The sequence below is a fragment of the Artibeus jamaicensis genome, unplaced genomic scaffold (genome assembly GCF_021234435.1).
Source record: "Artibeus jamaicensis isolate MK-2021 breed Jamaican fruit bat unplaced genomic scaffold, CSHL_Jam_final contig_710, whole genome shotgun sequence".
NCBI lineage: Eukaryota > Metazoa > Chordata > Mammalia > Chiroptera > Phyllostomidae > Artibeus > Artibeus jamaicensis.
In genome coordinates this window covers 234,854-259,810 of record NW_026521933.1, presented here as the reverse complement: position 1 = coordinate 259,810, position 24,957 = coordinate 234,854, and the positions used below count along the sequence as shown (strand labels likewise).

At 42.6% G+C, this 24,957-nt stretch overlaps 1 protein-coding gene across 3 annotated transcripts in view; it reads left to right on the top strand.

Annotated features, from left to right (window-relative positions):
• CCDC93 (coiled-coil domain containing 93) overlaps positions 1-24,957 on the top strand; it is a 116,003-nt gene that overhangs the window by 70,737 nt on the left and 20,309 nt on the right. For all 3 annotated transcript variants that reach the window (XM_037151569.2, XM_053671818.1, XM_053671817.1), the window contains 8 exons: positions 4,093-4,155; positions 8,729-8,802; positions 12,893-12,974; positions 13,903-13,974; positions 15,266-15,319; positions 16,830-16,892; positions 20,345-20,453; positions 24,300-24,382. In XM_037151569.2, coding sequence (XP_037007464.2) covers positions 4,093-4,155; positions 8,729-8,802; positions 12,893-12,974; positions 13,903-13,974; positions 15,266-15,319; positions 16,830-16,892; positions 20,345-20,453; positions 24,300-24,382 — 600 coding nt within the window. The remainder of the gene's footprint in view (positions 1-4,092; positions 4,156-8,728; positions 8,803-12,892; positions 12,975-13,902; positions 13,975-15,265; positions 15,320-16,829; positions 16,893-20,344; positions 20,454-24,299; positions 24,383-24,957) is intronic.

Genomic DNA, 24,957 nt, shown 5'->3' with positions numbered 1-24,957 from the left:
TAAACTTGGAGAGAAGGAATGCTATGCCTCGTTCCAGGGGCAGTCCAGGCACGTGCTTCGTCCAGCTGAAAACAGCAAGCCTCCCTTAACTTGTGTTTACTAAGAACCTATTTTTTTTTTAAGATTTTATTTATTTATCTTTAGAGGGGAAGGGAAGGAGAGAGGAAGAGAAACATCAATGTATGGTTGCCCTTTGTGCATCCCCTGCTGGGAACTGGCCTGCAGGGAACCTGCCTGCAACCCAGGCATGTGCCCTGACTGGGAATCAAACCGCGATTGTCTAGTTCTCAGGCCTGCGCTCAATCCACTGAGCTACACCAGCCAGAGCAGAACCTATTATTTTTTAGGCATACTGCCTAATATGCATCAGGCTGTCAGTAAAGGACAGTGATCATTATTGCAGTGGCACCGGCACATACAATAACCCCTGCCTATGTGCTTGGCCAACTGGGTGAGGAAAATGAGGTAGGGAATTGCCTAGGGTCACATATCACATGTGAATTAGGGAGTCTCAGATGATGATAAAAATATGCCTGGAAAGACTGCTTCAAGAATGAAATGGAAATACAAACAGGAATGGACTTTTATGAACCAAAGCTTTATGCAAATACAAGGAACCAAAGATGAAAATGTTTCCAAATAAGCCTAGATGTGAATGTTTTACAAAGATTTAAAATCAACATCAACATTTTCATAAACACTTTTTTGGGCTGTAAGAATATGCATTTTTTTCTAGGTAACTTGCTAAACCCAATTTAATTTGCAATGTTCTGTCAAAAAAGTATGAAGCCTCTGCCAGGTGTGTCCAATGCCTCTTGGCATCTCTGGGCCACACTGGAAGAAGAGTTGTCTTGGACCATCATTAAATACACAAACACTAACAAAAACTGATGAGCAAAAAAAAAAAGGTTTTAAGTAAATTTATGATTTTGTGTGGGGTGGCATTCATAGCCATCCTGTGCTGCATGTGGCCCATGAACCACAGGTTGGACACCCCTTTGTTACTGTCCCTAAATCTGTCCTTCTGCTGCTCACGTCTCAGCTAGCTGGATTATAGAATTTTTTCATCTCGTAATAGTCTCTAATTCTATCTGTCAGAAGTCACAGGGGTCACAAAACAACAATCCTAACAATAAGCCTTTTATGTAAGAATCCAGGTCTCTAGAGCTTCAATTCTAGATCCTTCTGTTCTCTCAACTGTCTTTCTGGCCACTTCATCTGGCCCCGTGAGCCCACTTTACACTTTCTTCTTAGTGACACTGAATAGTGAGTCACACTAAGGGAGCATATTCTGTGTGTGTGTGTATACTAAACACATTTTTTCCTATATCAATGTTTAAGCACTTCAACCAAGTTTTTACATCTTTTAAATTATAGGACTCATATAAGCTTACTGTAAATAAACCAAATAGTATAGAACTATATAAAAAAATGTTCTGCTTCTTAGACCCAACCTTTATTTTCTAGACCTTTGCAAGTACTTATATATGCCCATTCACCTGGGGATGGTGGATAGTCTGGTTACAAAATTGAGTTTGTTTTTCACTTACTCTATCACAGATATCTTTCTTTCAGTAATAATAATGGCTAGTAAGGGCTTTCTTACTGACTACAAGGTGTTTTTTTTTTAATTAACTCATTCAATTCACACAACATCCTTATGAAGAAGGTACTGTTACTGTACTCTCTCATCCAAGTACTTACCAGATCTGACCCTGCTTCTGAGATCAGGTGGATTCCAGGCGGTATGGCTGTAGATTGTCCTTATTTTACAAATAAGGAAACTGAGACACAGATAAAGGAAGTAATTTTGCCTGTAGTCACATGGCTTATTAACAGTGGAACAAGATTTGAACATGTAGATCTACTTTATATTTTCTAATGACTATATAGTGTGGCATAGTATATATGTACTGTAATTTATTTAACCTGACTCCTATTCATGGGTATGTAGGTTTCTCCAAGATTTTTTCCCAGTTGCAAGTTTATGCTGCCATGAATGTCTTCATGCTGTCTCTTTGTGCAAATATGTAAATATGTCTTTAATATGTATTTTAGGAAGTAGAATTGTTGGATCAAAAAATACATGCATTGTCAGTTTTGTGAAAAATTGCCAAATTATTCATCAATTATTTTTACCAATTTTCATTTCTACCAAGAGTATAAGAGAGAATTGAAACTTTAAGAACCTCTCCTACAAGTAATGCAGGGGTAAAGCAACCAAGATGCACCTGTGGCCTTGGTGATAGGAACCCTGGAGAAGTTCTGAGTCCAGCAGAGGAATGGGGGAGGGGTAAAAGCAAGAGGAGGAGTAGAGGACATCTCATGATCCAAGTGAACTGCTGCAGTGGCACAGAACTGCAGTACAGCCGAGTTATCTGGTAGATAACTGAGAAGACACCAAAGATTGAGGAAAGAAAGAGGAAGCAAGTAAGAAAGTATTAAATAGCAGCTGAATTTTGGGGGCGATGAAGGTTAAGGAAGCAGAAAATGTAGGCAGGAGAAACCTGGAGGACTACAGCAAAATGAAAACTAAGCCTAGCTACTGGGACAGTCCTGTTTAAGAAAATATGGTCAGATGAGGAGAAGAGTAAAACACTTACTACTTAAATTAGTTAACAGAAGAGAATAGTCTTCCATTCTTAGCACACATCTACTTCTCTGCCAAGATCCAGCTGTTGAATGTGAATCTCTTGGTGAAGCCTTCCTTGAACTTCCTAATGAGTAAGGTGACTGTTTCCTTGGGCACCTCATGGGCCTGCCTCAGCTGTTGCTCTGCTCAGACTACTCTTGTCCCCACTTTACTGGTCCTTGAGGGCAAGGACTGTGTTGTGTTCGTAGTCTCCTCCCATTCACCTCATTTGAGCAGAGCATTGGGTAAATACCAGATGGGTGGGTGGGTGCAGGGGTGAGAAGAGGGCAGGCAGGTGGCTGAAGCCCTTGGGAAAATGCCAGGACTCCTTCCTGTAGCTTCAAAGAGTTTTCAAGAGTTAAACCACTAAGATTTCAAGAGGAAAAGGGGGGAAAAAACCCCTTCCTGTAGAAATACTGTCATCTCTACTAGATTAATAAAAGCTGTCCCTTCACAGGTGCCTCACTGTGAAAGGGGAGAAGCCAGAGCCTTCCTGCTTCCCTCCTTTGTCACTTTTGTTCTCTGTTTGAGTTGGCTTCCTGATAGGCCTTGTTGAAGTATAACCACTCATTGATCTGAAGACTGATATAAGTATGATTGAGGAGTAATGATTCCTGAAGATGACATAATTCTCAATAAGTTGCTTACAGGTTCAATGATGGGGCAAAGTGATTTTGACATAATTTTTGAGATAATAGGATAAAATTTCTCAGTGTTGATTTGTACACAGGTAACAAATAATTTGATAATGGTTTCTGCCATTTCCCCTTTCACAAAGTAGAAATGTGCAAACCCTTTGAACTTTTAGTGGAATGTTTTCAGATTTCTAAAATTTCATAGACAACACAAGGCTATATAAACCTTTTTAGTAAGGAAAAGGAGAATGACATTTCTGAGATGTAGTTTACAATTTATGCAACTTTCAAAATAAAGGTAATTTGTTTTCTTCCTGTTAGTGTTGAAGTCCTGAATGCTTTCTTCTTTCTTGCATCGTTTGCCAATCAGTCATACTCTTTGCTGGAATCCTGAGTACTGAAGTGCAGTTTGTATTCTGTGAATGGGCAAGTTGGTTAACTGAAGCAGTTGTAGCCATGTAGAAAAGTTAGACCTGAATTTAAATCCAGGCTTTATCAGTTATCAGCTGTGAAGCTTTAGTCAAGTAACTTAATCTTCCTGAGTCTATATTTCATCTTTAAAATAAGGATATTGTCCTCTTCCATTGAACATAAGTTTCAGTGATAGGATTTATGCAGAGTATCTGGTATCTTTCCTGACATGTAGTTGATACTGTATTATATATGAGTTTTTTCTTCATTTGCTGTTGACATCCTTTCTAAAATTCCCACATTTGCTCAGTTTAAATCTTTCTGCACTTGTATTTTCTCATCTGTGAAGTGGGAGTATCACCCATATCTATGATGTAAGAATAAGAGCAGCTGTCTTGTATGTTTCCTTTACAGCTACAGGCAAATCACACCAATCTACAAGCCAGGTACGATGAAATGAAGAAAACACTGACAGAGGTGAGCTGATTTATCTTCCTCTGCAGGCCTTTTTAAAATTCATTTTTGACCTGCACTGTTATGAATGTCGTGTGCCATCAGTCTATGTGGAGGAGTCATGAATCCCTTCTCAGGGCTCAGGCCTATTTGGGGGCACAGGACAATCACATGACAGTGCCTGACCCATGCCATCAGTTTATCCATGCTTCTCTGTTCTGTCTAACCCATCAGTGATTTAGGTGGGAGGCATCACAGAGTGGGTGCAAGGGTCAGGATAGGCTTCCTGAGGAAGGTAGGTCTGATGGGGGTTGGGGCAGGCCATAACAAAGAACGTGGTGGGTCATTCACAGTCAGTGGCCTCTGCTCCTCAAGCTGCAGGGCGTGGAATAGCTCCTAAATATGGAATTTAGTGAGAGTGAGACAATTTCCCTTTGTAATATGAGAGAACCACAGTAATGTAATTTGCTGTTCAAAATTACCGATTAAGCCTAGGTGGGATGGAGGAGGAGGTTTCAAAAGAAAAGGGGATTTACTGGTATGTTTTGGAGCATGTGGTTCATTTTCTAATGTAGATTATGAGTGTACCATCTCACATTTTCATTAGAGTGTTGCTTACCTCCCACATCAGATTGCTCAAGAAGCAGAGGAGCAAAACAAACACCTCTGATGCCAGCTCTGTCATGAGGAGAGTGAGATAGTTGTATCCTGTGCATTCCCATAATATTGCCCTCACCTGGACCAGGAGAGCTCTCATTGTGATTTTGGAGCTCAGGCTATGGCTATACTCTATAAAGGCCTCTTTGTGAGTGCCCCGCCTAGTACTTTTTTTACCTCGTGGAAACTGGACTGATCTTCAGACATCTCTGAAACCAAACCAGTCGCTGTTTTTTAAAATTTCACATGAAATCTGCCTCCTTAAAATTCTTATGTTTACAGCAGTATGCAACACTTATATACCTGAAAACCTGACAAAGATTTTTAATTCTGACCTGGACTAAATCACTTTATTATCAGAATGTTTCAAATGGGCAGTTAGAGGAAATTCTTCTAAAATTCTTTCTAAAGATGCCTGTTAGGGTAAATGAGCTTTCTTTCTACTCTTCTGTGATTATATTCCTTATGGATTAGATGACCAGCTCTTGGGGTGGAATTTCTGCTGCTGTCTTACTTTTAATGCTGAAGAGTCCCTAACATGAAGTTTGCCAAGTCTGGATCAGTCTGTATAACAATCTGGAAAATATTAAAGGGACTACATCTTGACACCAGTTTCCTAAACCTAAGGCATTTATATGCCTTAGGATATAAATCCTATGTGGCTTTTTGTGCTGAACACTAAATCACGTATTTCTTAAGCCACTTTCAGGTGCTGAAAAAGTAGAGGTGTGATTTAACTCAGTAAGAAGTATTCTGCCTATCCTCAAATAATAATAGCAGTCAGCATTACTATGGGCTGGGTATGCTCTGGGCCCGTCACTGGTATATAAGTCCGATGACTCCTCCCAACAACCCTAATGACACAGTTATCATCTCTGTTCTGCAGATAGGGAAACTAAGGCAGAAAGGTCATGCAGAGGGCCAAGCTGGTAGTGTGGCATGGAACACCTCTAAGAGAGCTTACTAGTAGGACAGTCAAACTAATTCCCATCTACAAAAATGGGAAGCTGTACAAAACCTAGTTCTAAATAACTTAGGAAGAAGTCTGGTTTTGTCAGAATACTGAAGACCAGGCTTGTGAATAAGTAATGAGCTTTGTGTTTAGGCCTCAGTCTCCTTACCTATTCTAGGCAAAGACTGGGCAAAATGAGTACGCTGAACCCTTTTACATCATTATTCATGGGTTTTACCATTTCAACAAAACCCAGTCTTCCAAGATAGCCTAGTGGCACTGAAAACCAGGGAGACCTATCTTTCCATTAAATTTAGGAAAAGTAAAGCCAGGCGTGGAAGGTAGAGGACAGATGACTTCATGCCATCTATGAGGGCAGGCTGCACGCCACTGTAAGAAGGCCCAGCAGACTGGCTGGCCCCTGCATCCACCACCAGGTTCTAGCCTGTCTACTTTTTAATTTCAGCAATCACAATTTAAATTTTCTGTATGCAAAATTAATTCTGTTTAATATATGCTGCATCCTGTCCTGTCTTTCTAAGGGCATAAGTTGTCTCAAGTTTTTCTTGACTTATAAACTATTTCTTCAGATCAAAATTCATGTTAACTTTATAGACTTTGCCGAGAGCTGCATGGGGAGGAGGTCCCTGAGGGGGTGAGGGTGACAGGAGATTAAGAAAGACACAGACAGTTTAAGGAAAAGTGGGGACCTCGTCCTCTGATGGAGAGACAGGGACCCTGAATATGGTCTTTGTGTTTATTTTATGAGTTAGTCGATAAAGCTCAAGGACGTTTCACAGGCTTAGGGAAAAACTGCAGGTATAATTGCTCTGTTCCCAGGCTAGCTAAATGATAAATATTTCTTCTGCAAAAGTTACAGTCGCATTCAGCTGAAGCTTGTGGTTAACTATTTAACTGTCTCCTTCTTAACCCCTGTGGGTTCCAGCCGTATGATGCCAGCCTTCACCGTCCTCCACGCACTTTTTTATGATTTTATCTTTCTTCAGGTGTTTAAAAATTTTTGATGGGATCCCTTCTTTGATTCTCAGGTTTTCTGTTACCAACAATGTGTGGACTGTGTATCCATTTTATGCAGCCTGCTTCATGTGATTAATCTGGGAGGGTGGGTCCTACTCTTTGGTGGGATCAGTCGGTGGTAACTAATATTCGAGGTTGAGCAACTCCCCACTTCTCCTGGGCATTGTTGACTCTCTGGGGCCTTGCCCTGCCTCTGTGACTCGAGCACCAGCTCTTGAATTAGCCCATGGGTTGAGGGAGCCAGGCCATGTGGTTTAGCCCAGCTGGCTGATCCTGATCCATATCCCAGCCCTGCAGCCCAGTCCTTCTGCATCCACTAATTCCATACAGTGGGCCTCCTCCACCCATTCCTGTCTACTGTCCATCTTTCTTGTCCCTTGTTCCAACATAATAGTCTAGATTTTTAGGACCTGGGGCAAGAAGGGATTTCTGCAACTTGTGTTTGGTCTTTCATTTTCAGCTAGAGCCCTTGGTACATCTTTTAACTTGTTTTTTTGAATAAGTAACACATTCACATAGTTCAAAATTCACAAAGTATATGTGGTATACTACTGTAACTCAGCCACATAGTTTGCCTCTCCAGAGATAACTAGTGTAACCAGTTTATTACGGATCTTTCCAGAAGTAGTTCATGCATATGCAAGTAACATGTATATTCTTTTATGCATGTACAAGGGAGGACCCCCCAAAAAGAATTTATTTATAAAAATGTGTATTTATTCTTACATGTTTAAAATTCAGTCCCTTTCCAAGTACTCTCCATTTGATGCAGTACACTTACCAAGATGTTTTTCCCACTACTAAGTGGAAGTCATTGATTTTGGCAACAACTCATTGCCAAAATCACTGAACTCATTGACTTTTGAACTAAGTGATTTTGATGCCTTTCAGTGTTTCTGCTATTTTTGTTTCACTTCTCCTACATCGGCAAAACATTTCCCTTTGAGGACTTTTTTCATTGGGGTAACAAAAAAAGGCACTCTGGGTGAGATCCAGTGAATAGGCCGGGTGGGGCGTGGGGGTCATGCTGTTTTTGGCCTAAAACTGCTGAACACTCACTGGGGTGTGGGTGGATGCAGTCATAAGTTGCCTATTATTGAAATGTACAAACGCATTAAGAGTCTTCAAAAAAATTCACTGAAGCCAAACACAGTCTCTCACAACAATGGCAGCTGGTACACTGATACAGGTGGGTTCTGAGAACACTCACCTAGCAGGGGAAGCCTGTACTACAAGGGACTCACTCGCCCTCTGGAAAGTAATTCCTTTTTTGGGCGTAGGGTCCTCCTTCATATACATTTAATATATCCACTTCTTTGTAATTATTGGAAGCATATTATATTTGTGGTTTTATACCTTGTTTTCTTCATGTAACAGTAGATATTAGAAATCATTATGAATTGCATTTTTAACAATGGCTTAGTATTCTATTACATAACTGTACACTTTATATTTATTTCTTAACTTTCTTTAAAATTTCTTTTTTGAAAACCTTACTCTGACTCAGAAAATGGAAGTGAAACAATTCTAGAAGATAGGAGATTTAGTCCTGCCCTGTTAATAAACCTGATACTGGCATTCTGACATTTAAGCCCGGGTCTCTGTCTCACAGCCACTACTTTTAGTTCTCCTTCCTAGTAAAAGGTACCTGCTGTCAACATTACTCTTGACTTTTTACCCATTTGCTGCTGTGATTGAAAGTTGTTGCCAATGTTTTATTAACTATCAGTATGCATCAAGAAGGGTCTGGTTTTGACCTTTCCATGTTGTCCCTTCAACCCTATCCTATTTTTCATGTCCATCTATTTTCTCAGTATTTAGCTAAATCTTGTGGGCTCACCCACCTATTAGAAGTGGAGTACAGGTGGAACCAAGGGGAAGGAGAGTGGAAGCGCTTGCTCTTCTGTTCTACCAAATCTCGAGCAACAATGCCTCCGTTCTCTCTTGCAGTTGAAGAGTTATAGTGAGAAACTGGATAAGGAACAGGCATCCCTTGAGAAGATAGAATCCAAAGCTGATCCAAGGTAAGAAGTTTCAGCATGTGTTTATTTTTTTATTTAAAGAAAGTAACTTTTCCAGTACCTGGTGGCTTAATTTCTAGTACCTAGAACACAGGACTAAGGAGCTAGAGGTAATTTTGTCCTCATATAGGTCAGTTAATTTCACGTGGTATCCAGAATGGTCCATTGCTCAGTCACGTGCTGAGATGTGCTTGGGCTGCCTGTTCCTCCCAGTTGCCCTGAAGATCAAAAGCAGTATGTTTTGGGCTTTTTAACCATTTTTCCATTTTTCTGTTTTTAAAAACTAAGTAATTTATTCATGGTACAAAAAGGTACATGGTGAAAAGTCTCCCTCCTACCTCATCCCCCAGATACTCAGTTCTCCCTGGAGTCAAACTGTTACCAGTTTATTTTAATTATATATATATTTTTTATTTTGAGAGGACATTTATTAAAGCTGGGGACAGTGAAACAAGAAGGGCTTCAGATAGAAGAAGCAACAAGAGAGCACCTGGGTGGGGGTGCTTCGGTGCTCTAGAAACATTATGGGAAAGAAGTGAGCCAAGATGGGGCTGCTGTCGGCTCACTGGAAAGTCAGAGAAAAGGAAGCTGTGGAGACAGGTTCAGGGGGTTAGCCTGGGATGAGCTGCCCCTGCCTATTGCTCTCCTGGTTGCAAGTCTTATGGGGACTCTTAGAGTTTAAGTGAAAGAAGATACACTTGAAAAAATGAGATTTAAGAGGGCATGCCCCAAGGAGAACATATGCTGGCTTCTTTGTCTTCAGAGGTGTTACCTGCTTTCCAGAGGTGCATTCTTTAGGGGAAGTTGCAGGAGAGGATCTCAATAGAATATTCATTAGCTTTCCCAGATGTGTCCTTTCAGGGTCATGGTCTCTACTGATTGGTTGGTGCCAAGGCAGGGGGTCATTAGTCAATGTAGCTGGTCCTAGCTATGCCTGCCTGGTTTTGCTGCTTTTCTGGGCCTGGAGCTGAAGCTTAAGGTCTCTCTGGAAAAAGTCCAGCCATTGTTAATATAACAATAACATCAATGTAACCTGGCAGCCAAGGAGAGTGGACTGGAATGTGCATGTATGAACAAGGATGATTTCACTGTGTTAGTCAGTAGGGGCGTTAGATGTGAGCACAAGTATATTGTGTGACCATTGCATTCAAAATGAATGTGTGAATAGAGCAGTACATCTGCATCAGGTTTTGCTTTAAGCTTAAACATTCCTCCATGGAAACTATTCAGATGATTCAGAAGACCTCAGTTAGGGCACCTAATGATTGGCAGCTTCATCACGACAACGTGCCTGCTCATGCATCATGTCTTGTGCAGAGCTTTTTGGCCAAACATCAAATCATCCATTTGACTCGGCCCCCTTCCAGCCCAGATTTGGCACCATTCAACTTACGCCTTTTCCCAAAAGTAAAATCACCTTTGAAAAGGAAGGGATTTCATGCCATTGATGAGATTCAGGAAAATATAACAAAGCAGTTGATGGCGTTTGAAAGAACTATGTGAGCTCGCTACTTTGAAGGGGACTGAGGTGTCATTGTCCTATGTACAATGTTTCTTGTATCTTCTTCAATAAATGTCTCTTTTTCATATTGCACGGCTGGGTACCTTCTGGACAGACCTCATACAACTGAGGCATAGTTGTTATCTCTAGGGAGGAAAGGTCAGGGGAGGGTCTGAACTGCGTGACCAGTGATGTGAAAGGTCAGGGGGTTCTAAACCACATGACCAGCTATATGCCAGGGAAAGAGAGGCTACCCTGGGGGTGAGATCTGGCTCCAGTTTTGCTGGTTGCTAGACACCTGGGGCTTTCTACCCTGATGACTTTCTGTATCTGGCTGTAAATTACAGAGCAGTTTGTTGAACCGTCTCTCTCAGTTTTCCCATTCCACTTGCTAAGGAATTTTCCTAGCTTCTTACTATCCTCCCTCATACCCTCATCAGAGACTTCCATCCCTAAAATCTTGTAGGGGTGTTAAAGGAAAATAGTGTATTTTCAGTAACTGCTTCCTGTTGACAAGGGTCATGGTTCCTGCCTGATAGAGTATGGTCTCTCGCTGCCTGATATAAGGGAGACAAGGCATGTGAGATCTGAGACTGGAACAGAGAAACAGGGATGGGTCGGAAGCCCTGAAGCATCGTCATCTTGGTTTGGAATTGTATCCTACAGGTGATAAATTTGGCAAGAAGGTTAAAAAGATATGGTCCAAAGATGAGAAACAGAATTATAGTAACTAAAGGTCTGAATAGAGATAAGAACCAGGTGATAGAGGAAGGGACCTACAATACTTTACAGTATCCCAGATTAGGTTTGTGGAGGGACCTCCCCGGATGAAGGTATGTCAATTGCCCGGAGCCTTCTTGTTTAGCATACTTAATTCAGATTAGGATAGGAGGAACATCCTAAAATCTTCTTACTGAAGTACATTTTCTTCTGTCTCAGCCTCTTGGGCAGGAAAGGGAAAATAGTTGCAAGGTAACAGAACTTTGGTCCCTTCAGTCTCACCCTTTTAAATAATAAAGGTTTACATTGCAGAAGTGAAGTTGTAGATTGCTCCTTATTTCATTAACTCAATTACTTAGTCCTGAAAATAAGTCAGTTCAGTTAAATGGTTGAATCTCATTTCAAGAGGCAGTGCTACATAGGGACCCCCAAAGTGAGACCTGTATTGTGTAAACAAGCAATCGGGTATGTAATAAGAGGTATGCCTATGAAAACAGAAAACAGTTTAATGATCAGATCAAATTATAAACCAGTTTCTGAGTTTATAAGTCTTTCTCTTGAGAAGATTTTTAGACGTTAGGCTGAAAGTTTCTTTTGATGGAATGCCAGCAAGCAGTGACAATCTGGTAGGTTCTCCATATCTGTAGTTTGAGTGTCTGGCGATGTCACCAGATGCTCATGTAAATTCTGTATGGATTACAGTGTATCAGTGGTTCTCAATAATTCAAGTGAGAGGATAGGAGAAAAATGTAACGTTAAGTTTGGAGAATTGTAGCCAAATATTTAAGAAAACTGGAAAGATTCAGGATTCAGTTCAGTTGTGTTTTGTCTGGAACTGGGAATCTGTAATACACAGTCGTAGGTATTAGACATTGTTAGCAGTTTTTAACATCATTTGCTTTAAGCCTTGTCTCCTTGGGAGTAAATGTAGAGTCTTTTCTGTGAAAATCAGCCTGTGGGTTGTTTTTTTTCACATTTTAAATTAACTGTTTTTATTTTATTTATTTATTTTTAAATATTTTATTTATTTATCTTTAGAGGGGAAGGGAAGGAGAGAGGGAGAGAAACATCAATGTATGGTTGCCTTTCATGCATCCCCTGCTGGGAACGGGCCTGCAGGGAACCTGCCTGCAACCCCGGTATGTGCCCTGACTGGGAATTGAACCGCGATTGTCTGGTTCTCAGGCCCGTGCTCAATCCACTGAGCTACACCAGCCAGGTCTTAAATTAACTGTTTTTAGAGAATTTAAATTACATTTGACATTTCTGTCACTAAACAGTTTGGGTGGTAATATCTCCTAAGTGTCACTCACTTGAATGAGATTTTGAAATCATAAAAAGCTTCAGGCACAGATTAAGCATTTCTGGGTTTGACAGACATTTTTAGCAAAGAAGTACCCACAGTTTACTTGGCTTTATAATTAGAAAACCTTCTGTCATGACATGGAACAAAGTACTATTAGATGCTTGACATTTTTATTTTCAAATTAGTGTGTTAATGACCTTAGGCAACATTTTTTTTTTCAGAATAGATATTAAAAATAGTTTTCCCTACTTTTCCCCCTATGTTTTGAGTACTGTTGGGTAATTGGTATCATTAAGTATATCCAGCACTCTTGAAACTCATTGATGTTTCTGCAGTTAACATTTTAATTTTGGATTCTGTAATGTTTGTTTGAATGTAGCTTGATGGACTCTGACCCAATTAAATAATGGTAGTCTTAATCATTTGTGGAGAAATCAATTAGACACTTGGGAGAGACAGAGGAAATTAAAAAGGAAGTCCTTTTTTAGCTTGAGACTTGGTTTTAGCTGTGATTCATAAAATCAAAATGCCTTGCCATATGTCATTTGTTGGTCTTTTCTCTTCAGTATCCTGCAGAACTTGAGAGCACTTGTAGCCATGAATGAAAATCTAAAAAGCCAGGAACAAGAATTTAAAGCACATTGTCGAGTAAGTATTGCTTGATATCTGTAGACGTTAAACCAGGACTCTTGTAAAATCTCTTGTTTTGCTTCCCCTTGTCCTGATGTGGCATCCTATCTAGGTGCAGTTAGAAAGTAATAGATTCATGAAGCACTTATGGGTCAGTTGCGTAAGATGAGTAGAGCACTGTGTTAGGTCCCTCACTGGACACCAGAATTGAGTTAGATTAGTAACCGTGTGTGTCAAACCCCCAAAATTGAGAGCACAGTCCTTTATAATGTTTTCTAATTTATACATGTATTTTAAATAAAAGTGTTATTAAATATAAAGGAATAACATTATGTAAAGCTAGGGATGTCCTGAAAATCTGGGAAGTTTGTTATGTGTAAGCCCTTGTTTCTACCATCTGGGAACTCGCTGTCTAGTAGTGGAAGTGATGGATATGCAAGTGCCCATGACCTTAGCAGGAGGCAAGAGGTGAGGCCAGGTGAGCTCTGTGTATATTCCAGGGGAGAAGAGGCCAATCTGGCCCAGGAGCCATCTGGAAGCTGGATCTTACTTATGGTCAAGTGGAAGGAAGGGGCTTGGTTAGGCAGGTCCCTAGGCTAGGGGGTACCCAGGAAGGTGGACAGGCTTGTGGAAAAGTGGAAACAGAGAAGGTCAGTTGGAAGTGGGCTCCAAGCCACCCAATTATTTCATGCCCCAGTGATTCCTGCATGTCTCACCTGCCCTTTACAAAGAAAGGGCTCTTCTGACTGAAGCGCAGCTGCCTGTAGCCTCCTGGAAAAAACTTTCCCAGGCTGAAAATTGGAGATCAGGGCAGTTACTTCCTAATAGACTTTTTGTTTTAGCATAAACTCACAAAATGTGAAAATAAGACTCTGGATCAAGATGAAAAATTGTACCCAATTTCTAGCTTGCCAAAGTTTTATAAATATTTATATCACTTTTAAAGGAGGAGATGACACGGCTACAACAGGAAATTGAAAACCTGAAAGCTGACAGAGTACCAGGTGGAGAAGAAAAGGTAAAGGCCCTGAAGGAGTCCTCAAACCCGGAGGTGCTGACAATGAAAAGGTTTCTGGAGAATTAACCAGCAGAAGGACTGGCTGAAAAGGACAAATTCTTTTAACAGGGTCCTGTGCACACACATTTCTCAACTGGTTTCAACATGATTTTGTTAGATTTTTCATCCTTCTCCTTTCTCTTCTTCCAGGTGGGTAAAAGGGCAGCAGTGGGTATGGATGAGAGCCACTTCAGACAAGAATTACCAGATTACAAGTCTTCCTTCCTCCTTTAGGAAAGGGGTGTTTCCAGGAACCACCTGAGCTGTTTTCCATTCAATCTTTTCTTCTCTAAATTTAATACCAGTTTACTCATTTCACCCTCCACTCCTGCCTAGGGACCCTGTGCCCAGTCTTTAAAAGGCAGCAATGAGCAGGAAATGGGAGCAGTGCTGGATTAATATTAGAGCTCCAGCAGTGCAAAAGCTCTGTGGACTTAAGGGGCACAGCTGACTCTCTGAACAAAGACTTGGTCTCTGTCAGGCATTAAATTACAGCACAAGGACAGAAAAGAAAAGTCTGCTTCTCTTACCAAGTGAGATTTTAAGGATTGCTATGTTTTGTTTTCCCTTCTCACACTTGATTCAAAGCTTATTTCCTGACCACCCCTATTCTTGGGAAGTGAAAGTTGGACTTGGCCTCAGAACTCATCAATTGCACCGTCTCCCTGGTAGCTGTGGGGCACTTGAGGCTCAGGGAATGGAAGAGACTTGTGCAGGCCCATGGGCAGGAGTGCCCTACCTTACGCCCTTCACTGAGGGACTGAGAGGGACACCGTCACACTCAGTGGGGACATACTGCCTCTCTGGCACGGTGGGGTTGTGTCAGCCAGGCCACAGTGCTCCTCCTCCCCATGAGAACGGGGAGTGGCAGAGTCAGGCCACGCAGTGTAGTGGTGTCCGGGACATCACTGCATGGCCTGCCGTGCCAGCTCTTTCTAAAATTTTGAATCTTTGAGGTTCAAATTATCAGCCCAGTCAGCTTCTGAGTTTACATACATCACTGACTTAGAATTTTATTTCTCTTCTCAGCAATTTATTAGAAGGATTATAACTAGCATTCAAAGACAAGTTTAGCTTACTCGTGTGTAACTGACAGACATTTAAGAGCAATTTAAAATCTGGTGCTCATATATAACTGTTTCCTTTCTATTCCCTGACCAGACATGGTCAGTGAACTGTCCTCCATCCTGTCCCTTTTTACATCTAGTCCCTCAGCTTCTGTCCCGTTCATTCACCTTACTTATCATTTCAGACCCTCTCCAGTGGAGAGCCACATGATGCCCTCACCCCTGTGATGTCTCATAATGTGAGTACCTGCCCGTTGTCAGGGCTGCCAGTGTTCCCTGCAGGTGTGGTGACCGGCTTTATACTCTCCGTGACACTTTCTCATGCCTACTTTAATTTTCTCTACGGCCACTTCTCATCTGTAGTCTGTCAGGAACATTACCCCCCTTTATATAGCTGGCTCCTCAGATGGAGGCAGGATCTCACCAGGGATGGCCCTGAAGGCCACCATTCTGGGAAGATGGGGGTTCTTGTGCAGGTGTTCCGTCTTTACTCTGGCGTCCCTTCTAAGAAGGGGAGAGCTTGCACTGGCTGTGTGTGCCAGTCAGAACCCACAGGCTCTGAGTGGGGGTGGTATAGAGGGAAAGAACTTGTTTTACAGTACTACATTCCAGGGTCAGCAAACTGTATAAGGCCAGATAGTAAATATTTTTAGCTTTGTAAGCCAATTTCACCATTGCAATCATAGTCAATATGTAAATCAAAGCACATGCCAGTATTCCAATAAAACTTTACTCAAAAAAAACAGGCAGAGTCAGATTTGGCCCAGTGGCTGTAGGATTTGGCTGTTGGACTGTAGTTTGCTGACTCCTGTCCTGAGTTAAAACTAGTGCTTCCAGAACTCCAGCACTCCAGCAGACCTTCAGGAAAAAGAGAAAAGGGAGCAGAGGAGGAGGAGAGAAGCAGGAAAGCCTTTGAACATATGCCCTCTCACGGGTTCTCTTCCATTTGTGCCTTAGAAACTCCTAGAGAATGAGCTTCAGAATTCCTGTGGTGAAATTTAGGGGGTTGCCTGCAGCTGAACCCTGTGGAGGAGACTGTCTCCCTGCCTGCCTGCCTGCCTGCCTATCTGTCCTGTGTGTGTGTACTTGCATGTGCATGCTTTGGGGCAGGGCGCTTTCTCTAACTCAGCAAACCATCTAGCCATCCATGTCTCTTAACTTACTGTGTTCAGTGAGCTGGATAGTTTTTCTCTTTAATTCAGCTCTGTTCAGAAACACTTTCTGCAGTTGCCGCAATGTTCCGTATTTACACTGTTCAATATGGTAGCCACTAGCTACACTGAAATGTGGCCAAAGCACCTGAGAAACTGACTTTTTTTTTTTTATTTAGGTGATGTAAATTTAAGTAGTCATGTGTGGTTAGTGGCCATCATATTAGACAGTGCAGCTTCAAATAAAAACACAGAAAGCAAACTGGTATCACCTTCAACAGAGGCACAGGGCAATAGGTTCTTTAAGTTACAGTTGTTTTTGGTGAGGGGGGTAAATGGATTTGGGGACACTTCTCTTAAGAACATTGGATTCACCATGGAACCAAGAAGAAGAAAGAGTTGTTACAAAGGGATGTGAAAGGGGGTGAAAGATCTCACATGACATAGGACCCAGACCCTAAAACTTGGCCATTTGAGAAAAGAAATTTGGGGCCTTGGTATGGGGGAGAAAAGGTAAAAAGCCTTAAGCTTCTAAAGACCTTGTCAAAGAGTGCAGGTTTTCTATTCCCAGATAATTGTGTTCTCCTCCACTTTTTAGGAAGACCTAGACAGACGATATAATATGGAGAAAGAGAAGCTTTATAAGATTCGTTTACTACAGGTGAGTAAAAACAACAGCACACAAATATATAAATGTATCTAGCTAGATATGAATGTCCTATAGCAGAACTGGAAAGTTTCATTCTCTGAGAACTAGAGAGACATGGTACTAAGGCTGCTGTTTGCTGCCCTTCTCTCTAGAGGGTAACTCCGTGGATTAAGATGTCGATAATAACACTTCACATTTGGTATGTTACTTTCACTATCATCTTACTTAATTAGATCTTCACCCTGGTCAAAAGTAGGTATTAGCCTTGTTTTCTTTGTGAAGAAATTGATTCAGATCTACTAAGTACTTGACCAAGATCAAGCAGCTAGTAAGTGCCAGAGCCAGCATTCAGGTTCCAGTGTTCTTGTCTAATACTTTTCCTTTAAAATTAAGTGCCCATTTTAGCTGTCTTAGTTGATAACCTTGGAGGTTTGTGAGGATATCAAGTATGGGGGAGGTAGGTTTTAAAGTTGGCTCCAAAGCTACATTCACATAGTCAAAATAACATTGTAAAATCCCTTACATTGCCAGTATCTGGCCCATGGTAGCTCATAGCCAATAGTTAACTTGTGTTTTACTCCAGCCCTGGCCTTCTTTCTATTCTCTGGGAAGGGAAGGCAGGTTCTGGCAAAGGGCTATGAGGATGTGGGCAGTGGGACCCTGTTTTTTGGTTTGTTTGTTTGTTTTTTATCTCTGGCTCCTGCTTATTTTGTTGAACTCTTTAAATTTGAGTGAGACACAGAATTAAATAAAATCAGGACAGCATAGCTCTGTATTTGGAATCTTTTTGACTATGTGATTATATTTAGTTTTACATTAGGTCTCAGGAATAATAGATGGAATGGCCCATTTTCTGAGAGCTGGCTTGCTCTTTGAGGACCAAGGCATATCCATATACGTCAAAGTACAAGGGAGCTTTTATGCAAATTCCAAACTGTGAATAGCTTCAGACTGTCTAGAGGGAAGCCACAGTAAAATCATAAGGGCCTGAGCCAGAACAGGATTGATGGGGATGGACAGACATGAATAGCAGGGGAGAGACTGAGAACCTGTATCTGATGGAACTGACTGATGGGTGAAAGAAAAAGAGGAGTCAAGGATGATGCTTTGAATACAATGTTCATAGCAGCATAATTTACAATAGCCAAGAGTTGGAAGCAACCTAGGTGCCCATCAGTAAATGAATGGATCAAAAAATTGTGGTACATATACACAATGGAATTCTATGCAGCAGAGAGAAAGAAGGAGCTATTACCCTTTGCAACAACATGGATGGAACTGGAAAGCATTATGCTGAGTGAAATAGGCCAGGCGCTGAAAGACAAATACCATATGATGTCACCTTTAACAGGAAGCTAAACAACAAAACAAACAAGCAAGTAGAATAAAAACAAAGACACTGAAATAGAGAACAAGGGGACAGTGACCAGAGGGGAGAGGGGAGGGGATTTAAGGGGAAAAATGGGAGGGATTTAGAGGAACAAGTATAAAGGACACAGGGACAATAACTAAGGGGGGTGGAAATGGGAGGGAGGTGGGGAGCATGGGGCAGAGGGGCTGGGATGGGAGAAATAGAAAACTGTACTTGAAAAATAACTAAATAAAATTTTTAAAAAGTGGAAAAAAAAAAGGATGATGCTTTGATTTCTGACTTGGGAAGTAGGGTGGATATCTGTGTTATTCATTGAGAAAAAAACATTAAAGGAAAAGGAATAGGACTAAAGGGCTTTGTAGTGTGACTAAGAGTGTTAGCAAGATCCATTTGGGGCTTTTAAAGGTTAGGGTACTCAACTATGTAGAAATGTCCAAGAAGTGATGGGTGTTGGGGTCTGATGCTCAGTGTAGTCTGAGCTAGAGCTTAGGTGTCATTTATGTAGGTGGTAATCGAGGCTGTGAAAATGCAGGTCATGAAGGGGTCTTGAGCTAAACCTTCTAAGAAGAGGCCAAGGGAAAGGAGGAATCATGAACAAGGCTTGACACCAAGTGGGCAGCTGAAGGCGAGGAAAACATGAGTCCGAGGTCTCTTGGCAGCTGAACAAAAAGCTCAGTAGACAGAGCAGTAAATGTTGCTAGAAGTTAAGAGAGCTAGAATCTGAAAATTGCCCCCTAGACATATCCCAGAAAAGATGTGCAGTGACATTGCCAAGAACAGTTTCAGTGGGGCATTGAAGAAGCCTCTGGGAGTGTTGGGTGAAGGATGTCTGAAGGGGGATGAGGAGTTAGAGGGACAGAGAGTATGTTGCTCTCAGGAAGTTTGGCTGTTCAAAGGAGGAGAAAGGATGGTAGCTGGAACATGCTGAGGGTTTAAGGAAGCGCTTTTTTTTAAGGAGTGCAGGATTTGGACATACTTAAATGCCGATGAGAAGGAGGCAGTAGAAAGGGAAAGCTTAGAGAGTCAGTAAAAGTAATGAATGATTGGCCTTAGCTGGTATGGCTCAGTGGATTGAGAGCTGGCCTGTGAATGGAAAAGGTCACCCATTCAATTCCCAGTCAGGACACATGTCTGATTGCAGGTTGGTCCCCACCGGGGGTGTGAGAGAGGCAACCGTTCGATGTATCGCTCACACATTGGCCTTTAATTCCCTCTCTTTTTCCCTCCCTTCCCCTCTCTCTAGAAATTAATAAGTAAAATCTTAAATTTAAAACAAAAAAGAATGAACAATTGTATTTTTAGGTTCCAAAAATAAAAACGGGAGTCAGAGCTTGAACACCCATGGTGGGGTGCTTGTACCACTGTGGTTGGTGGGTTTCTCATTTGGAGGCTCGTATTTCCCCAGTGATTTAGGGAGCCACAGCTGCCACTGTGAGTAAAGCCGGCTTGGGAAGCCAGAGGACAAGGAGGCACAGAGGAAAGACAGGACCGAGAGCCCAGTTAGTCCTGAGACTGGAACTGTATGGTGGAAGCTGAGCAGCTTTCTTAGCAGCCGCCCTGCTGGGGAAAATAGTGCTCCGAGCTGCCTGCCCCAGGGGCCTGCACTCCCCTTGCACCACACCACACTACACTGCTGCACCTCCCTGGATGCAGTCAGTGAGCCGCTCTGGCCAGAGTTCGAGGTAAAGAGAAAATACTGGAGAGGTATTTTAAGTGTTAGCTATGGGAGCTTTTCAGCCACGTGAAGGGACTTGGAATGTATAAGGTGGCATTAGTTCCTTGTCACCTGGAACTGATGGAACTGGCTACTATAGAGTCCTTTGGGGCCTTGTGGGCTCACTGGGTGCTCTGGCCACATAGCCAGTCCCAGTCCTAATCCTCCTTTTTTGTCCATTAATTTGGTACCCTCTGTGGTTCCAGTTTGCAGCCACACCAAAGTCAGAATCTGAGATGGGACCCTGAAGCCAACAGCAGAATTTTGGGCCTGTATTCCAGGGCAGGTGGGTGGCAGGAAATATTTTGGCTCCCCAGAAAACATGTAAGGAAGGCCTTTTACCAAACAGTGTTTTCTCCTCTTCCCTTTTGCATTTAGGCTCGAAGAAATCGAGAAATAGCGATTTTGCATCGCAAGATTGATGAAGTGCCCAGCCGAGCTGAGCTAATACAGTACCAGAAGAGATTTATTGAACTCTACCGCCAGAGTAGGTGCATTGACCACTAATGAGCTCTCTCAAAGCTGGTCCTGGGAGGGACAGGAGGTGAAGGGCTTTGTCCCACTTCAGTGTAATGGAGGGTGCATCATAGCACAGTCCATGAAAGTCTCTGCTGTAAAGGATTCCTTTATATTGTCAGGCCCACTCAGCACTCATTCCATGTAGCCGTGGTGAGTAACTCATAATCCTGGGAGCAGCACTGGTATGCTCTTGCTGTCCTCTTTATGAACAGTTTACTCTAGTTGAGCTATTAAAAAGCAATATTTTGAACCAGCACTCAGCCATTTGGGTCCACTGAGCTCCCAGTCCCCTTGCCAGCATTACACAGAACATTATGACCCTATTATCTCTAGATCGGTTCTCACTCATTGTTCTTTTCCACAAACTTTCAGGCTTATGTGGTCCTTGCCTTTAATAGCATCGTATTCATTCATTAATCCTGGACTGGATCTTCCTCAGCCTAAATCAGTGACCACATCTTGTCAGGCTTAGAGTGGTCCTCAGAGCTGTCATTGCGTTCTATTCCCACTGCTACTGCCATCTGTTCTTATGTGCATGTCAACTCAGCTGTGTGACCATTAGCTGGTCTGTAGCCTTTGCTGTGAGTCTCTCATCCATGTGTCCATCTGCTGGGAAATCTCCAGGGGCTCCCAGGGCCTCCTAAATCAAGCCTCTCTCCTTATTCTTTCCTGTCTAAATAGCTGCCTTGCGGGCCCCCACTCCAAGTCCACACTCCAGCCTCACCAGTCCTCACACTGCCTCTGCCACCTGAGGCCTCAACCTGTGTCTAGAACCCTTTCTCCTCTGTCTGACAAAATCCTTCAAGATCAGCTCAGATATCCTCTGTGAACAGATCCTGGACCATCACCTCTTCCTGTGGGCTCCCACTCTTATGTCCCCTGGACGCCTCAAACTCCACAGGCGCAAAACTGAATTCAGCCTCCCTGTCCCGTTTTTCTTCATGGTCACTGGCATCACTGTCTAGCCAAACTGGGCCCCCTTAGTCCACTCTTGAGTCTCACTACTCTGCATGTTTCATTTCTGAGTAATGGCCAAGTCCATTTATTTAGCATTTCTGCTGTAGGTACATTCTCATCATTGCCCAAAGCCTGACCCCTTCTCTGCACTCTTGCCTGGCAGATCTTTCTCAAATTTGATAATTTACCTTCTTTCTTTTGATAATTTACCTTCAGAATCCTACATGCACTAGTGAAGTCCTGCACCATCCAGCCAGAGTCACCACTAGGCCTCATTCTCTCAGGAAGGTGTGAGTTGTGGGCTGTGAGCCTCGTCTGCAAGTCCAGCTGCCACTGCCCTGCAGTCCTCACTCAGCATACCTTGACTCTCTGTTTTACTTTTTTTTAAATGTTATTTACTTATTTTTAGAGGGGGGAAGGAGGGAGGAACAGAGGGAGAGAAACATCAATGTGTGGTTGGTTCTCGCATGCCCCCAATTGGGGATCTGGCCCACAACCCAGGCATGTACCCTGATTGGGAATTGAACCAGTGACCCTTCGGTTCACAGGCTGGTTCTCAATCCACTGAGCCACACTAGCCAGGGCCCTTGACTCTCTTTTAAAATCCAACTCAGACTTTGCCTTGAGATCTTGGCCTCGCAGGCATCTTCCTAGTTCAGTCTAGAGCATTGTCCTTATTTGAGTCCAGAATCATGCTTCCTTTCATGTCTTTCCCCACCATCCTGAGCATTGCAGTGGGTTTTTTGTTTGTTTGTTTTGTTTTTAGAAAGGGGAATATGTGGAGAAAGGTATAGAAACATTGATGTGTGAGAGACACATCAGTTGGCTGCCTTGTATGCCCCCAACTGCGGACCTGGCCCAGGCATGTGCCCTAACTGGGAACCCAACCCACTGAGCTACAGCAGTCAGGGCCTGAACATTACAGTCTTCATGTTTGATTCAGGTTGCTGAATCATGTTTTGATTCAGTATTGCTGATACTCTGAGGCATGTATCAGCAATAGCAGTTTCTCAGCAGAAAATAGTTCAGCCTTTAAGTTAATTTTTTTCTTCTAATTTTGTACCCTGCCTACTTTAAAGCATTTAACAATAAGTAATACCTTGTATTTATATATTTCACAGGGTAAATTTTACATGTTAAAGTCATTTTGATAGGACATTTTTACACCAGAAGCATTTTAATTTGTTGTACCAGAATATCTACATCATTTTCTCTTCTAAACGATCAGGCCCTGAGTAGTGTGGCTCAACAGGTTGGCCGTTGTCCCACGAAATGGAAGGGTGCGGTTGGATTCCTGGTCCCCGGCTGGGGGGCGGGTGAGGGGCCGCCAATGGATGTTTCTCTCACACATTGATGTCTTTCTCCCTTTCTCTCTTCTTCCCTTCCCCTCTCTCTAAAAATAAATAAATAAAATCTTTATTAAGCAAACATTATTATCAAACACCTGCATCCCCCACCCAGTCCTTGAGCTGGATGGAGTAAGGGTGACAGCTACGCTCCTGAGCAATTAAGCTGAAAGTTGGTTGGTTGATTTACAGCAGTGATTTTCAACTTGGTGACCACCCATTGTTATAACCTGGGCCACGCCCCCTAAAATCCTATATAATTTATCATGGACTTTACCCCAGGTGATTCCCTTTTTCAGGCAGGATTGAGTACCACTGTTTAAAGCTTTTAGCAAAATTTCCCTGACTTCCACCTATCTTTGAGCTGCACTGCAGCAGAGAGACATAGCTTTTACTGGATATAAAAATTAAAAGTGACTTGTTTAAAGAATCATATTTAAGTGTTTATGGCAGTTGCTGAAGAAACCAGAATTGCCCAGGCCTGCTCTGCCTCCCCACTGCCCACCTCTACCCTGCCAGTCCTGCTGCTTCAGAGGGAACTGGCTTTTCAGGGAGCCAGAGCCCGTAGCAGGAAACCAGACCTTATTGTAGTCTTGGCTGTGCCGTGCCTGATAACCTTTAGGTATCAGGGTCTTGAGCTATAGCTACAGTGAAGCGCTCAGCTTACAAAGCCTGACTGTGAACCCATGTCTGGGGAATTTCACCTCTTTCTGGGCCGTTTTGTATTATGGAAATTTAGAGCAGTGCAGAGGTCACAGGCTCAGAGCTATGTGACAGGGGCCACCCAGCCAGAATGGAAAGGGTAAGTTTGGGTAGGAAGCTTTCACCTCAGTGACCTCATTCTCTGGTGAGCATGGCACACTCCCAGTCCTGGAATTTGGCCATTTCCTTGTGAATCATTTTTCTATAGAGAAAAGTGAAGATACAGAGTAATTTAATAGGTAAAGATATTGGGAGCCCTGGTAAATAAGTGCCTCCTTAGTCATATGCACAAAGATGGGAAGAGAATTCATATTCATTTGACATCTATTCTGCCCCTGGATAGGCATATCATTCTTCTAGGGGGTATTTTAAAGGGTCTACTGAAGAGATTTGTGCTCACTGTGGGAGTTACCAAAGTGAACAGGCTACGGCTCCTGTTCTTGGAGGTGCGGGGAGAGAGGAAGCCAGCCATATAAACAGGAAGAGATTGAGTGACGGCTTCATCATCCTTGCCACCTTCTTCTCACCTGAAGGACCTCTGAGAAGCCCACATCTGACAGGGAGATTCCTCCAGCCACCCCCTCTTGGCTGGGCCACTTCCAACTGGCCTCGTGCCATCAGCCTACTGCAGCTCTGCACATGCTGGGTTTTTTTGGTTACTTGTGGGGCTTCTGCCCAGAGTGCAGGTTGAAAGTATTAGCCTGACAGGTCCAACCCTTGGTGGTGGAGGGTGTCTTATGGGGGAGTGTGTGCTTAGGGTTATTTTGATACATTTTTTAATCTGTTTGCTGATTTCTTTGCATTTATAGTTTCAGCAGTACACAAGGAAACCAAGCAGTTCTTCACTTTGTATAATACACTGGATGATAAAAAGGTTTATTTGGAAAAAGAGGTAAGAACCTTTATTAAAAAATATTTAATGAGATTAGCAGCTGCCAGTGCTGTTGACCCCTGAGGTTCAAATTCACTTACTGTCTGGGATATATTCAGTTTCAGCAGAAAAAGTGCCTGTTGTATGCCCAGGGCTGAAGTAGTCAGAAAGTGCAAGATTCCATGGGAGCTCATGTTGTCTGGGGTGAGGTGAGGCAGGTGGACAGCCGTCTCACAGTGCATGCAAGACATGCCATCATTAAGATAAACAGTGGGAGGGCAGGAGGTGCATATGGAGGGGGGTCTGGAGTGGGTGAAAGTTTAGTTTGAGTTTTAAAAAAAGGAACTAGCTAGCCCTGGCTGGTGTAGCTCAGTGGATTGAGCACAGGCCTGTGAAGCAAAGGGTCACTGGTTCAATTCCCAGTCAGGGCACATGCCTGGGTTGCAGGCCAGGTCCCCAGCAGGGGACACGTGAGAGGCAACCACACATTGATGTTTCTCTCCCACTTTCTCCTTTCCTTCCCCTGTCTCTAAAAATAAATAAATAAAATATTTTAAAAAATTAAAAAAGGAACCAGCTAAATGAAATGGGGATGG